Source organism: Pan paniscus, chromosome 9 (assembly GCF_029289425.2).
Source record: "Pan paniscus chromosome 9, NHGRI_mPanPan1-v2.0_pri, whole genome shotgun sequence".
Lineage (NCBI taxonomy): Eukaryota > Metazoa > Chordata > Mammalia > Primates > Hominidae > Pan > Pan paniscus.
In genome coordinates this window covers 126,459,791-126,474,132 of record NC_073258.2, presented here as the reverse complement: position 1 = coordinate 126,474,132, position 14,342 = coordinate 126,459,791, and the positions used below count along the sequence as shown (strand labels likewise).

The 14,342-nt window shown below is 39.6% G+C and overlaps 2 protein-coding genes across 2 annotated transcripts in view; both read left to right on the top strand.

The window, feature by feature from the left end:
• ACRV1 (acrosomal vesicle protein 1) overlaps positions 1-14,342 on the top strand; it is a 216,818-nt gene that overhangs the window by 97,831 nt on the left and 104,645 nt on the right. The window lies entirely within an intron of this gene.
• On the top strand, positions 6,529-13,842 carry PATE2 (prostate and testis expressed 2). Its single transcript, XM_003819905.5, has 4 exons — positions 6,529-7,429; positions 7,576-7,599; positions 8,149-8,277; positions 8,633-13,842. The coding sequence occupies exons 1-4, from the start codon at positions 7,378-7,380 to the stop codon at positions 8,767-8,769; spliced, it is 342 nt and encodes a 113-aa protein (XP_003819953.1). The 5' UTR covers positions 6,529-7,377; the 3' UTR covers positions 8,770-13,842.

Sequence of the window (14,342 nt, the reverse complement as noted above, 5' to 3'; positions counted from 1 at the left end):
TACGTCATGAAAATGGGTAGCAGGTTCTGTTATTCTGAAGTTCCTAGCACTCTGCTTGGCACATGGTACCACTATCTGTGATGCCACTGCCATTGGCCACAGCACCCAAATTGATGTGCCCCCATGCCTAGAAAGCCCTCCAGTCTGAATAGATGCTCTTTGTTCTGCTGTGAGGAGGAGGAACGAGAACATCGTGTCTTCATGTTCATGGTCTTTCTTGGCTCTCTTGGCTCCAGGGTGGGTGACTGAGATCTTGGTGATAGCACAGATGAGCAGTCCCGTGAACTTGTCTTTCTAAGTGCTGCCTTTTATTTTAGGGAAATGGACTTTGGCATAGAGTCAGGGATCAGGCTGCTTTGTTCCTGGGTTCCCAGGGGCAGCATTGGTTTTTCAGAGTGTATACGAGGAACAGAGCAGGAGATAATGGCCCTTTAAAAATATCTGGTGGAGGAGTGCCTACTTGCAGGGCCCAGGAAAAACAGCTAGAGTATACATCCAGCCCTTCCTACCTCCAGTTGCTGGTGGAGAGTGAGGTGAAGGAAAAAGAAACAAAACCAACATGTATTGAATGCTTACTATGTGCCATGCACAAGGCTGGGCCCTTCTATGTAGATTGTCTCATGGAGCCCTGGTGACAACATGGTGGTGAAGTGTATATCAAGGAGCAAAGCTGGGGTTCAAGCCTAGATCAGTGTCACAAAAATTCACGTTTCATTCACCACATTGCTCTTAATATGATGCTTCAGATGAAAAATCACAATGAATAATAAAAAGTTGCAAAAAGCTCTTTCAGAACATTTATGGACTGATTTTATACTTGCAAGTATCAGATTTTTGTTAGCTCCTTACCTCCATTCCTGAGCAAGGTTTACCATTATGGGTCTAGTGTCCTCTTAGTTTCATGGAGTCCATGAACTCTAATAGATAAATGTATATTTTTATTTTTTATTAACTTCTAATTGATGTGAATAATTTCTTTTTCTACTGAATATTGTCAACAAACTATGAGTATTAGCAGTGCCTGAGACTTTGTTACCAACAGAAATAAGTGAAAGATCAGGAATTAAATGATTTTATTTGCATCTTTGAACTTGTTAGGACACAAAGGTCATCCTGGTTTTATTTCTGTGAAAACATTCTTGTGAATGGAAGTGTGAGGCCAGATAAAATGAAAGAGCATCTTATTTCTGCATGTGCTAGAAATGCATCTCAGGATGTGGGTTATTTTCCTGATAAGAAAGCTCGATTTGAAAAAAAAATGGCACATTTTGAAATACAGTTTTGCTGTTTTACAAAACCCTTTTCTTGTGGCTTCTTATACATTTTACTAGCTTGCTAAATGAAAGATGCTCCATGTGATCAGCAAATTCTAGTAATCTATGTTAGAAATGGTTTGTGGACGGCAACAAAGGGACAATTTATTATTCACTTTCCTTCTTAAATAGAATAGTTGATTTTTTAAATTGTACTTTAAGTTCTAGGGTACATGTGCACAACATGCAGATTTGTTACATATGTATACATGTGCCATGTATATATGTTGGTGTGCTGCACCCATTAACTCGTCATTTACATTAGGTATATCTCCTAATGCTCTCCCTCCCCTCTCTCCCCACCCCACAACAGGCCCTGGTGTGTGATGTTCCCCACCCTGTGTCCAAGTGTTCTCATTGTTCAATTCCCACCTATGAGTGAGAACGTACGGTGTTTGATTTTCTGTCCTTGCGATAGTTTGCTCAGAATGATGGTTTCCAGCTTCATCCATGTCCCTACAAAGGACATGAACTCATCCTTTTTTATGGCTGCATAGTATTCCATGGTGTATATGTGCCACATTTTCTTAATCCAGTCTATCATTGTTGGACATTTGGGTTGGTTCCAAGTCTTTGCTATTGTGAATAGTGCCGCAATAAACATACGTGTGCATGTGTCTTTATAGCAGCATGATTTATAATCCTTTGGGTATATACCCAGTAATGGGATGGCTGGGTCAAATGGTATTTCTAGTTCTAGATCCTTGAGGAATCTCCACATTGTCTTCCACAATGGTTGAACTAGTTTACAGTCCCACCAACAGTGTAAAAGTGTTCCTATTTCTCCACATCCTCTCCAGCACCTGTTGTTTCCTGACTTTTTAATGATTGCCATTCTAACTGGTGTGAGATGGTATCTCATTGTGTTTTTGATTTGCATTTCTCTGATGGCCAGTGATGATGAGCATTTTTTCATGTGTCTGTTGGCTGCATAAATGTCTTCTTTTGAGAAGTGTCTGTTCATGTCCTTCACCCACTTTTTGATGGGGTTGTTTGTTTTTTTCTTGTACATTTGTTTGAGTTCTTTGTAGATTCTTTGTCAGATGAGTAGACTGCAAAAATTTTCTCCCATTCTGTAGGTTGCCTGTTCACTCTGATGATAGTTTCTTTTGCTGTGCAGAAGCTCTTTAGTTTAATTAGATCCCATTTGTCAATTTTGGCTTTTGTTGCCATTGCTTTTGGTGTTTTAGTCATGAAGTCCTTGCCCATGCCTATGTCCTGAATGGTATTGCCTCGGTTTTCTTCTAGGGCTTTTATAGTTTTAGGTCTAACATTTAAGTCTTTAATCCATCTTGAATTAATTTTTGTATAAGGTGTAAGGAAGGGATCCAGTTTCAGCTTTCTACATATGGCTAGCCAGTTTTCCCAGCACCATTTAGTAAATAGGGAATCCTTTCTCCATGTCTTGTTTTTGTCAGGTTTGTCAAAGATCAGATGGTTGTAGATGTGTGATATTATTTCTGAGGGCTCTGTTTTGTTCCATTGGTTTATATCTCTGTTTTGGTACCAGCACCATGCTGTTTTGGTTACTGTAGCCTTGTAATATAATTTGAAGTCAGGTAGTGTGATGCCTCCAGCTTTGTTCTTTTGGCTTAGGATTGTCTTGGCAATGAGGGCTCTTTTTTGGTTCCATATGAACTTTAAAGTAGTTTTTTCCAATTCTGTGAAGAAAGTCATTGGTAGCTTGATAGGGATGGCATTGAATCTATAAATTACCTTGGGCAGTATGGCCATTTTCACAATATTGATTCTTCCTACCCATGAGCATGGAATGTTCTTCCATTTGTTTGTGTCCTCTTTTAGTTTGTTGAGCAGTGGTTTGTAGTTCTCCTTGAAGGGGTCCTTCACATCCCTTGTCAGTTGGATTCCTAGGTATTTTATTCTCTTTGAAGCAATTGTGAATGGGAGTTCACTCATGATTTGGCTCTCTGTTTGTCTGTTATTGGTGTATAGGAATGCTTGTGATTTTTGCACGTTGATTTTGTATCCTGAGACTTTGCTGAAGTTGCTTATCAGCTTAAAGAGATTTTGGGCTGAGACGATTGGGTTTTCTAAATACACAATCATGTCATCTGCAAACAGGGACAATTTGACTTCCTCTTTTCCTAATTGAATACTCTTTATTTCTTTTTCCTGCCTGATTGCCCTGGCCAGAACTTCCAACACTATGTTGAATAGGAGTGGTGAGAGAGGGCATCCTAGTCTTGTGCCAGTTTTCAAAGGAAATGCTTCCAGTTTTTGCCCATTCAGTATGATATTGGCTGTGAGTTTGTCATAAATAGCTCTTATTATTTTGTGGTACATCCCATCAATACCTAGTTGATTGAGAGTTTTTAGCATGAAGGGCTGTTGAATTTTGTCAAAGGCCTTTTTTGCATCTATTGAGATAATCATGTGGTTTTTGTCTTTGGTGCTGTTTATATGCTGGATTACATTTTTGATTTGCGTATGTTGAACCAGCCTTGCATCCCAGGGATGAAGCCAACTTGATAGTGGTGGATAAGCTTTTTGATGTGCTGCTGGATTCGGTTTGCCAGTATTTTATTGAGGATTTTTGCATCGATGTTCCTCAGGGATATTGGTCTAAAATTCTCTTTTTTGTTGTGTCTCTGCCAGGCTTTGGTATCAGGATGATGCTGGCCTCATAAAATGAGTTAGGGAGTATTCCCTCTTTTTCTATTGATTGGAATAGTTTCAGAAGGAATGGCACCAGCTCCTCTTTGTACCTCTGGTAGAATTCAGCTGTGAATCCCTCTGGTTCCGGACTTTTTTTGGTTGGTAGGCTATTAATTATTGCCTCAATTTCAGAACCTGTTATTGGTCTATTCAGGGATTCAACTTCTTCCTGATTTAGTCTTTGGGAGGGTGTATGTGTCCAAGAATTTATCCATTTCTTCTAGATTTTCTAGTTTATTTGTGTAGAGGTGTTTATAGTATTCTCTGATGGTAGTTTGTATTTCTGTGGGATTGGTGGTGATATCCCCTTTATCAATTTTTATTGCATCTATTTGATTCTTCCCTCTTTTCTTCTTTATTAGTCTTGCTAGTGGTCTATGAATTTTGTTGGTCTTTTCAAAAAACCAGCTCCTGGATTCATTGATTTTTTAAAGGGATTTTTATGTCTCTATCTCCTTCAGTTCTGCTCTGATCTTAGTTATTTCTTGCCTTCTGCTAGCTTTTGAATGTGTTTGCTCTTGCTTCCCCAGTTCTTTCAATTGTGATGTACACATACAATATTAACCTTAAATGTAAATGGGCTAAATGCTCCAATTAAAAGACACAGACTGGCAAATTGGATAAAGAGTCAAGACCCATCAGTGTGCTGTATTCAGGAGACCCATCTCACGAGCAGAGACACATGTAGGCTCAAAATAAAAGGATGGAGAAAGATCTACCAAGCAAAAGGAAAACAAAAAAGGCAGGGGTTGCAATTCTAGTCTCTGATAAAACAGACTTTAAACCAACAAAGATCAAGAGACAAAGAAGGCCATTACATAATGGTAAAGGGATCAATTCAACAAGAAGAGATAACTATCCTAAATATATATGCACCCAATACAGGAGCACCCAGATTCATAAAGCAAGTCCTTAGAGACCTACAAAGAGACTTAGACTCCCACACAATAATAATGGGAGACTTTAACACCCCACTGTCAACATTAGACAGATCAATGAGACAGAAGGTTAACAAGGATATCCAGGACTTGAACTCAGCTCTGCACCAAGCACACCTAATAGACATCTACAGAACTCTCCACCCCAAATCAACAGAATACACATTCTTCTCAGCACCACATCGCACTTATTCCAAAATTGACCACATAGTTGGAAGTAAAGCACACCTCAGCAAATGTAAAAGAACAGAAGTTATATCAAACTGTCTCTCAGACCACAGTGCAATCAAACTAGAACTCAGGATTAAGAAACTCACTCAAAACACTCAACTACAAGGAAACTGAACAACCTGCTCCTGAATGACTACTGGGTACATAACGAAATGAAGGCAGAAATAAAGATGTTCTTTGAAATGAATGAGAACAAAGACACAACATACCAGAATCTCTGGGACACATTTAAAGCAGTGTGTAGAGGGAAATTTATAGCACTAAATGCCCACAAGAGAAAGCAGGAAAGATATAAAATTGACGAGCTATTGTCTAATTTTATTCCTTACTGATATATTAAGTTACAGCCCCATCAGCAATGTATGACAGTGCTCATTTTACTCCATCTTGCCAACACAGCTGTGTTACCAAATTCTGATTATTGCAAATCTGTTAAGTAAAACTAATATCCTAAAATTAGGAGCAAGGTTCACCATATTTCATGTGTTTAAGAAGCATTTCTGTTTCTTTTTCCTGTGAACTATGACATTATTATTGACTGCATCTCTCCCCTTTGAATTGTTAATCTTTTAAAAATCAATTTCTGAAATATCTTTGTATAATAGGGAGACTCGCCCTTAGTCTGAGATATGAGTTGCAAATATTTTTAATGGTTTATTTGTTATTTGGTCTTTGCTTATGGATTAATGATTGGTTTTCCATCTATGTAGAAGATTTTTTAAAAATATAGGTAAACATATCTTTTTTATGGTTCTGTTTTTTGAGCCATATATAGAAAAGTAACCCTCACCCTAGACTATAGAAACTCCTTCCATTTTATTTTCTGGCACTTCACTGTTCATTTATACCCTCCAGGTGGGCAGCAAGTCCAGGATATTAAACACAGTTTCATTGATTTTCTTTGTAAATCTGCCTAAGTAGCATAGCATTTCACTTTGAAATGTGAAACACTTGCTACCTACTATCTTGGGACCCTTGCTGGAATGTAGAAAGTCTCATTTCTTGTCTTCATTATAGTTCAAAAAACCAATCTGATAAAGCTGGATGCTCTGTGGAGAATGGACTGGAGGGATGCAAGGCAGGATATGGGAAGAACATTATTAATTCCTCCCACAAATATTTGTTGGGCATTTCCTTTGTTCCCAGCCTCTAGATGCCAAGTGTGCCATGATAAACCAAAGAAACCCCTTGCTTTGTTCTAGTGGAGGAGTAAAAAATTGAGCCAATAGGAATGTAAGATCAGCTTATTAGAATTGCTATGAAACATACCACAGGGAAAAAGGTAGGAAATGAAGGCTGTCATTTTCTAGAGATTAAGCAGAAAATGCTGCTCTGTCTGAGGGAGTGACATTTGAGCAAAGACCTGAGTGAGCAAGGGAAATGTGGAGAGAAAGGAGATTGGAGGGGAGGCCATTGCTCATAGTGACAAAGCCATTGCCGGCTATGATAAAAACTCTGGATTTTCTTTCAAAGGTAATAAAAAGTCGTCAGAGTGTTTTCAGCAGGGGTGTGGCATCTATGACTTGTTCTCTGACTGCTTTATGAAGAAATGATTATGAAGGGGCAGGGGAGAAGCATGGAGGCCAGAAATAAGGCCATTGCTTGGTCCAGGCAAGACATGATAATAGACTGGATTATGGTAATGGCAGTGGCAACAGAGAATAATAAACCCATGTGAGAAGTTAGTAGGTAGAATGGATAAGACTTGCTGTTAGATTGCTCAATGAGGATGAAACACAAGAAGATGTAAAGAACACCTCCCAGATGTATTAAAACCTGCAACATTGTGAGGAGAGACTGGGCAGGACTGAATAACTGTTGGGTGCTATGTTCACTACCTGGGTGACGGGATCATTCGTACCCCAAACCTCAGCATCAAGCCATATACCCCTGTAACAACCCTGCACATGTACCCCCTGAATCTAAAATGAAAGTTGAAAATACTTTTTAAAACTCTGCAATATTGAAGTAGGAGCAGGTCTGGTGAATCAGGAACATTACCATTTCATTTTCATTAGAGGATTTGCACAAAATCAAAGTGAGTACCCTCTTTAGAATGCTGTGCAGCAATCAGATATGGTGGTTTGGCTCAGAACATTGTCATACTGCCTGTCCCTGAAATTTTATGATTATATAATTTAGATGACTAGCCCAAGGACAGATCACAAGAGAACAACTTGCTCCTTCCACAGGAAGCTGCACCTGACAGAAGCTCCAGGATGCTTGTTCTCTTTCTGCTGGGCACAGTCTTTCTGCTCTGCCCATATTGGGGTAAGTCCTGGAGACAGAGGGGAAGCTGGTGGTTGGTTAAGAGATGGACAGATGCTAGGGGAAGAGAAAGTTTTCAAAATTGGCTCTTGGGGCAGTGGCAGATGTATGTGAGATTGTAACATGGAAGGTTTTTCTTCTTTTCACAGGTGAACTTCATGACCCTATAAAAGGTACAATCATGGCTTCTCTGAAGTCCTTGGTAAACAGGCAATTTGTGACATGTTTAGGAGCAAACCTTCCCTTCATCTTCAGAGAGCCCTGTAATCCATTCTTATTATAGAATCCTAGGGGTTTCGCCTCCTGCCAGACCTGTTTTGTCCATTTCTTAGAGTAAGGAGGCTAAGATCCACTTTACTTTCTTTTACCCATTACTCGGCAAAATCATCAGGCTAGATAAGGGGTTCATTACTGGAGGTCCATGGATAAATTTCATGGGAACCCTGACCTCCTGAAATCATATACAGTGTTTGATTTATGTTTGTACAGGTTATCTTTCACAAGATTTTTTTAATTGGAGAAAATGTGTACAAATTTATTAATGTGTACATGGGGAGGACCGCAGCATGATTATCCCTATCTTTCTCAAGATTACCAAGAGTCCATGGTCCAAAAAATGTTAGGAACCACTAGGCAAGAATAAGGTCCTGTAGTGAAGCCCCCAGCCCCAGAGAATATTCTCAAGACTGCATCCTCTAAGCACCTCTTTTTGTATCTGGCAGCGACTGAAATAATGTGTTATGAATGTAAAAAATATCATCTTGGGTTATGCTATGGTGTCATGACATCCTGCTCCCTGAAGCATAAACAGTCCTGTGCAGTTGAGAACTTTTACATCCTTACAAGGAAAGGTAATGTGGAGTATAGAGTGACTGGAAAATCACCACCACCATCCCTGAGAAACAGTGGTGTTCTTTTGCCCTCAGCGTGAGTGGGTGAATGGGATGGGTGAGTATGGGGTGGTCTTGAGGGGATGGCAAAGACAGACTTTTCCCTAAGACCATATTGGGTGAAAAAGAGGCTGATGTCCCTTACCTGTCAGGGAATAAAATCTACTCTCTGGGTCAGCAATTAACAGACTCAGCTTTGGAACTCATTTGGGCCTAGAGAAAGGTTAGTGAGGACACAAAAACAGATTACTCCTAGGAACGCAGTAAAAGGAAATGAGGTCATTATGATCATATTTCCTCTCTTTTACCTCCTCAGGGCAGAGCATGTATCATTATTCAAAACTGTCGTGTATGACCAGCTGTGAGGACATCAACTTCTTGGGGTTCACGAAGAGGGTAGAGCTCATCTGTTGTGATCATAGTAACTACTGCAACCTCCCTGAGGGAGTTTAGTTCTACGTCTCTCCTGGATTTTGGGTTCTTTTTCAACCGCTACGCTCTTTTTCTCTTCCCTGAACCTGAATTTTGCTCTCCTCTTCTATGCATTGGTAGAGAGTGAGAAAGCCAGCTCATAGTGAAAAGACAAGCAGGCATAAGGAGACGCAGTGCGGACAGCGGAGCCTATTGATGATGGAGCACTAGACTCACTCTTTGCACATCCCTGTCGCTAACAGGTGGGAGGGGTTTTGCTCTCCTTACGTGATACTGCCATGAATAAGCTCAGACTTGGTCATTTATTATCTCCTGTATGAAAATGTGAACACTTGGGCCATAATAATCTCCAATTTGTACTGAGAATTCTGTGACTATCCTCTATCCTCATCTACACACACACTCCTCTCCGTTGGAATTCTCTTTGGATTAGCCCTGACACTTTCTGGCACTGTCCTTTTCTGCCCATGGGTTCTGGAGAGGGCTAACCCCAGCTTCCCAGTGTGTTGGCAGCATGGGCCAAGTCTTTCTCTGATAGAGCTCTTGGGGGAACCTCAGGGCAGAAAAAAAAAAACTGAACAGACATAGGGATGAGCATCAAAGAAAACTTCAGGGGGCATTTCAACTGGTAAAAACTAAGATCTGAGAGATAACTTGCTGTGGGTGGAATTGGCTTGAATTATCATTGCCCTGGCTGGCCAGGCAGCCTTGGGCACATGGTTGAACTAGGTGATTGGATTGGGAACAGAGTGTTTTTTTAAGGATGGCTAGTCAGGTTCTTCTCATGGGACTGAGAAAACAAAATGCTGATAATGTGGCAGGTGGCGTAGTAGTTGAAGATAATAGGATGTAAATAGATACCATAAGGTAGTGTTCAAGTAACAGAGTGCCCTGTGTAAAAGGAAGTTATGAGTATGCAGAAAGTGTGAGAAAGGTAGCATATATGGGTAACAGTGGTGGGAAGAGAAGAAGAAGACACAGAAACAGATAGGAAGAGAAACTGAGTAGCATTGATGTTGGAGCACACCTGTGGCCAAGGTGGCACATTTTCCTTGGATACACACTAACCCTGGTGTTTCTGTCCTTATAAGGCTGACTGCACCCTAGATGACGGGTTGATGGGTGCAGCAAACCACCATGGCACATGTATACCTATGTAACAAACCTGTATGCTGCACTTTCTTTCATGTATCCCAGAACTTAAAGTAAAATAAAATAAATAAATAAATAAATAAATAAATAAATAAATAAATAAAGGCCAGAAAAATTGGCCAAAAAATCTGAATAGAAAAAGATATACAGATAGTAAATGAGCATATGAAAATATGCTTAACATCATATCTCACTAGGGAATTGCAAATTAAAACAACAATATTATGCAACTATACATTTTAAATGGTCAAAATAAAAAAAATTTTAAAAAACCCTCACAGTAGCAATTTTTGTCAAGGATATAGAGCAATAGGAAATCTCATTTATTGCTGGCAGGAATGCAAAATGGTAATGCTGTTTTGGAAGACAGTTGGTAGTTTCTTAGAGAGGTGATTATACTCTTGCTATGTCATTCAGTAATCATGCCTTTAGATATTTACTCAACCAATTTGAACAGTTATGCCCACACAGAAACCTGCACACAAATGTTAAAATCATATTTATTCATAATTGCCTGAGACTAGAAGCAATAAAGATGCCCATCAATAAGTGAATGGATATGTAATCTATGGTACATCCAAACAGTGGGATGCTACTCAATGATGAAAAGAAATGATCTATCAAGCTATGAAAGGACATGGATACATTTTTAAATGAATATTGCTAAGTTAACGAAGCCAGTCTGAAAAGGCTACATACAGATGCTCCTCAACTTATGATGGGGTTATATCCTGTTATAACAATTGCAAGTTGAAAATATTGTGAACTGAAAATGCATTTAAAACACTTAACCTTCCAAACATCATAGCTTAGCCTAGCCTACCTTAAATGTGCTCAGGATGTTTACATTAGCCTATAGTTGGGCAAAAGCATCTAACACAAAGCCAATTTTATAATTGGCTTTGAGTATCTCATGTAATTGAGTATTTCATGTAATTTATTGACTACTGTACTGAAAGTAAAAAACAGAATGCTTGTATGGGTACTAAAGTATGGCTTCTACTGAATGCTTATTGCTTTCACACATCTTAAAGTTTAAAAAAATTGTAAGTCAAATCATTGTAAGTCTGGGAACATGTGTACTCTGATTCCAATTTTGTAAAAGACCAAAGTATAGGGTTGGTGAAAATATCAATGACTGCCAGTGGATTAAGAGGAAAAAAGGGATTGAATAGGTAAAGTATAAAAGATTTTTTAGGGTGATGAATCTATTCTGTATGATACTATACCAGTAAATACATGACACTATGCACTTGTCAAACCCCATAGAACTTTACTGCACAAAGAATGAAACAATGTATGAGAATTAAAAAAAAATCATTTAGGAAGTCAGAGGATTCCAGGAAGGAATGCAGAATGTGACAAAAATGATGTAACTGTTACAAATGTGTGAAACAATCTCTCTGAGTTGAGTTGGGGGAAAAGTTTCTGATCTGAGTAACTTTGTAAATGAGTGGAGCCTGTAAGCTTAAAGGCAAAAGAAAATGTACACAAGCTCTGCACTCTAGTTGATAAAGTTGTTTTCCCCAAGGTTATAGGTTAATAATTCTGATACTGCTCTACAGGTACACTGTAACTGAACTCCTAAGCAAATGAATGGGGGCTGGGAGAATCCAGGTTTCTCACTGTTGGAGTTAGAAGTTACAGATAAGCAAGAGAAAGGTGCTAGAATGATCAATGAGGTAATGAATTAGACATCAGTATGAATTCATATTTAGTTAAATATAAATACAGATTATTTATAAATATGTATATAAAAGAAAGAAATATTTATGTATACTTATGAGTTATTATACATACATATATTTCCTTGCTCTGTCAAATAACAATAACAACAATAGTAATGAGTACCCCTAGCACCCAGACTGTGGTTTCTAATACCATTCTCAAAAAAAAAAAAAGAAATCAGAAGTCCTTGGAGAAATGGCTGATTGTAGGACTGGGGCAGGAAATTAAATGAAGAGAAGATGAGCCTGTAAATCTGAGGGAGTATATCAGAGGGAAATAGGAACAAACTGAGAGATCTCCCCATGGCCCAAACTGGATCAATTTGAATGACAAAATAAATGAGCCCAAAGGTTAAAATAAATTACCATGAATACAAGATGAATGCATAAATAAATAATTGAAAAAAATGGGAGAAATGATCTGATTGTCCCAGCTCATTATTTGTTGTTACTTTCGTAGATCCACTGCTAGTCTACACATTTGTCTGCACTTGCCTCAGGTGCCTGCTATAGTGCGAAAGGCCATGTGGTTGTGTTGTGGAGGACATGGCTACACAGGGGCTGTGGCCCTCACAGATCACTTTAGAAGGAGGCTTGGAAGACACAAGCAAGGATGGTCGAGCCTAGCTGTCTCCTTTCCTTCTGTGTGTAGCCATCCTCTGCTTTATCTAGCAACCATTGTTATAACTTTAACACATTATGAATTTGTTCTTACTTCTTACAAAATTACATAAAAATGTACTCTCTCACTGTCCTCCATGTTATTAAATCCCTATTGAATTATGACTAAGCAGTCAGCTACTGACAGCCCAGCCCTTGAGAAACTCTGCTTCTTTCCCGCTAACAACTCATGGCCGCGCTCTTCTGAGCATTGCTCTCAGACAGGAGGAGCTTCTCACTTGAAATGACTGGAAGGTTTGCCCTCTCCCCAAGGGTGCCCCACAGCCAATGGTTGACTGATATGTGTGAATAAAAGGGAGGTTAACTTGCACAAGTTGGGGCTGGGTATAGTGTCATTTATGTTCCAGAGTTATCTTTTGGACAAAGCCTGACTTCACCTGAATCACATCTTCTTCAAGCATCACCCCATTGTACTGTTTGCCTCATTCCCTTATAGTTTTCTCCTGAGAGCACTTCCTCACTGCATTATTTGCACCAGAATCCTCTTCTCAAGTTCTGCTTCTGTGGAACCTGGCCAAAGACAGTTGGTAACAGGAGTGGTCACAAAAAGCAGGCCATAATAAGGAATATTGCATTGGATTGTTCAACTGGCTAAATGTCAATGAGTACCCTATGGTGGTAGGTGGAGTACTGACCGTTGCTGATATGTGGTAGCAGTGTGATTGTTAAAACTTTCAATTGTGGTGAACTTGGACTTAGAAGAGGTGGAAGATGAATTTGCTCATGGGTATCTCTGACTCCTGAGAAATGCAGAGATGATAGTGATGATAAGGATTGTGGCATTGGATGGCTGTTGCTAAGCATGATTGGAGCACCAAAGACAGAAAATGGCAGGCTCATATTTATTAATCCAAAAATTTAGAACAAAGTGTGAGTCAGAGGCCTTTCTTGGCAGCATTTAGAAATACCTTCATTTCTTGCAGCTGATAATGAGGCAAGGCATTCAACAGTAAGGGTTGGAGAACTTTAGAGAGAATGAAATTCTTAGCCCAGACAAGTCTCCTGAGCCAAAGTCAGGGCCCTCATAAGGAAGGAGTGTGACTCTGAGGCTTGGGATAATGGGGATATCTGGATTGGTATACTTAACTCCTTAAGCCCTGAAATTTTTCTTTTGTCCCAGTGACCATGCAGGAAGATAGCAGTCTTCTTGCTAGAACAGCATGGAAAGACCACAAAAATGTCTTACAGGATAATGCCTGACTTTCCCAGGATCTGCCCGTACTTTCTCTGCTGGCAACCAGAGCAATGAATTGGGTCAAAGCTCATCATAGACCAACTGGGGAAGTGCTGCTCTTTTTAAGGGAGGAGAGGGATTTGACACTGAAGGAGCTGAAGAGCCTACCTGACATATTCTGTCTACAACTGGGAGAACATACCTGGAAGTAAATCCTGAGGGTGCTGGATTGATAAGGATGGAATATGAAACCAAATAAGGGAGAATTTTTTTATGTGGCACTTTCCCATGATAAGTGCACTGGAGACTGATTGTTCCTGATCCACCGATGGATGGCTCTTGACAAGTTGCAAAAAGTGTCAGCCCACATTAAATAAAGTAGAAATGCAAAAACTGCCTTGTCAGATTGCGGAAGAGGGGAACGAAAGGCTCAGAGAATTCAGCGTGTTAGAGTAGATCACTTATATAAGTTTGGAAGCAATACTTGCTGGCCTGTATCAGGGAAGTAAAAATCTGCAGGTGAAGGATTTGTCAGCATAATTGAGAAGATCACTAGTGACTTTCCTCTGTAGGCTGGAGCTGATGGAAAGAGGCGCTGCCACAGAATTGGGCTCCCTAAGAACGGGGAAGATAGGATCACGAGCTAGGAAGAGCCAGGTGTCAGCACTTAATCATCAGATTCGAGGTAGGCAAAATTCCTGTAATGGGTAGCAAGACTGGATGGTAGCCATAGAATCCTGGCCCCTAGAACTCTACAGAGATAACTAATAAAACCTGGTTTTCTTAGGAACAAGTTGTGTGCTCCTCCAAGAGTAGTGCTTAATACATATGATCAAAAGAAATAAAAAATGAATGAGCAG

Bases quoted from the DNA above. Each gene is read 5' to 3' on its own strand.
- PATE2 (XM_003819905.5), top strand. From the start codon at position 7,378: ATGCTTGTTCTCTTTCTGCTGGGCACAGTCTTTCTGCTCTGCCCATAT. The intron at 7,430-7,575 runs GTAAGTCCTGGA...TTCTTTTCACAG, and splicing joins TCTGCTCTGCCCATATTGGG to GTGAACTTCATGACCCTATA. The intron at 8,278-8,632 runs GTAATGTGGAGT...TTACCTCCTCAG, and splicing joins TTACATCCTTACAAGGAAAG to GGCAGAGCATGTATCATTAT.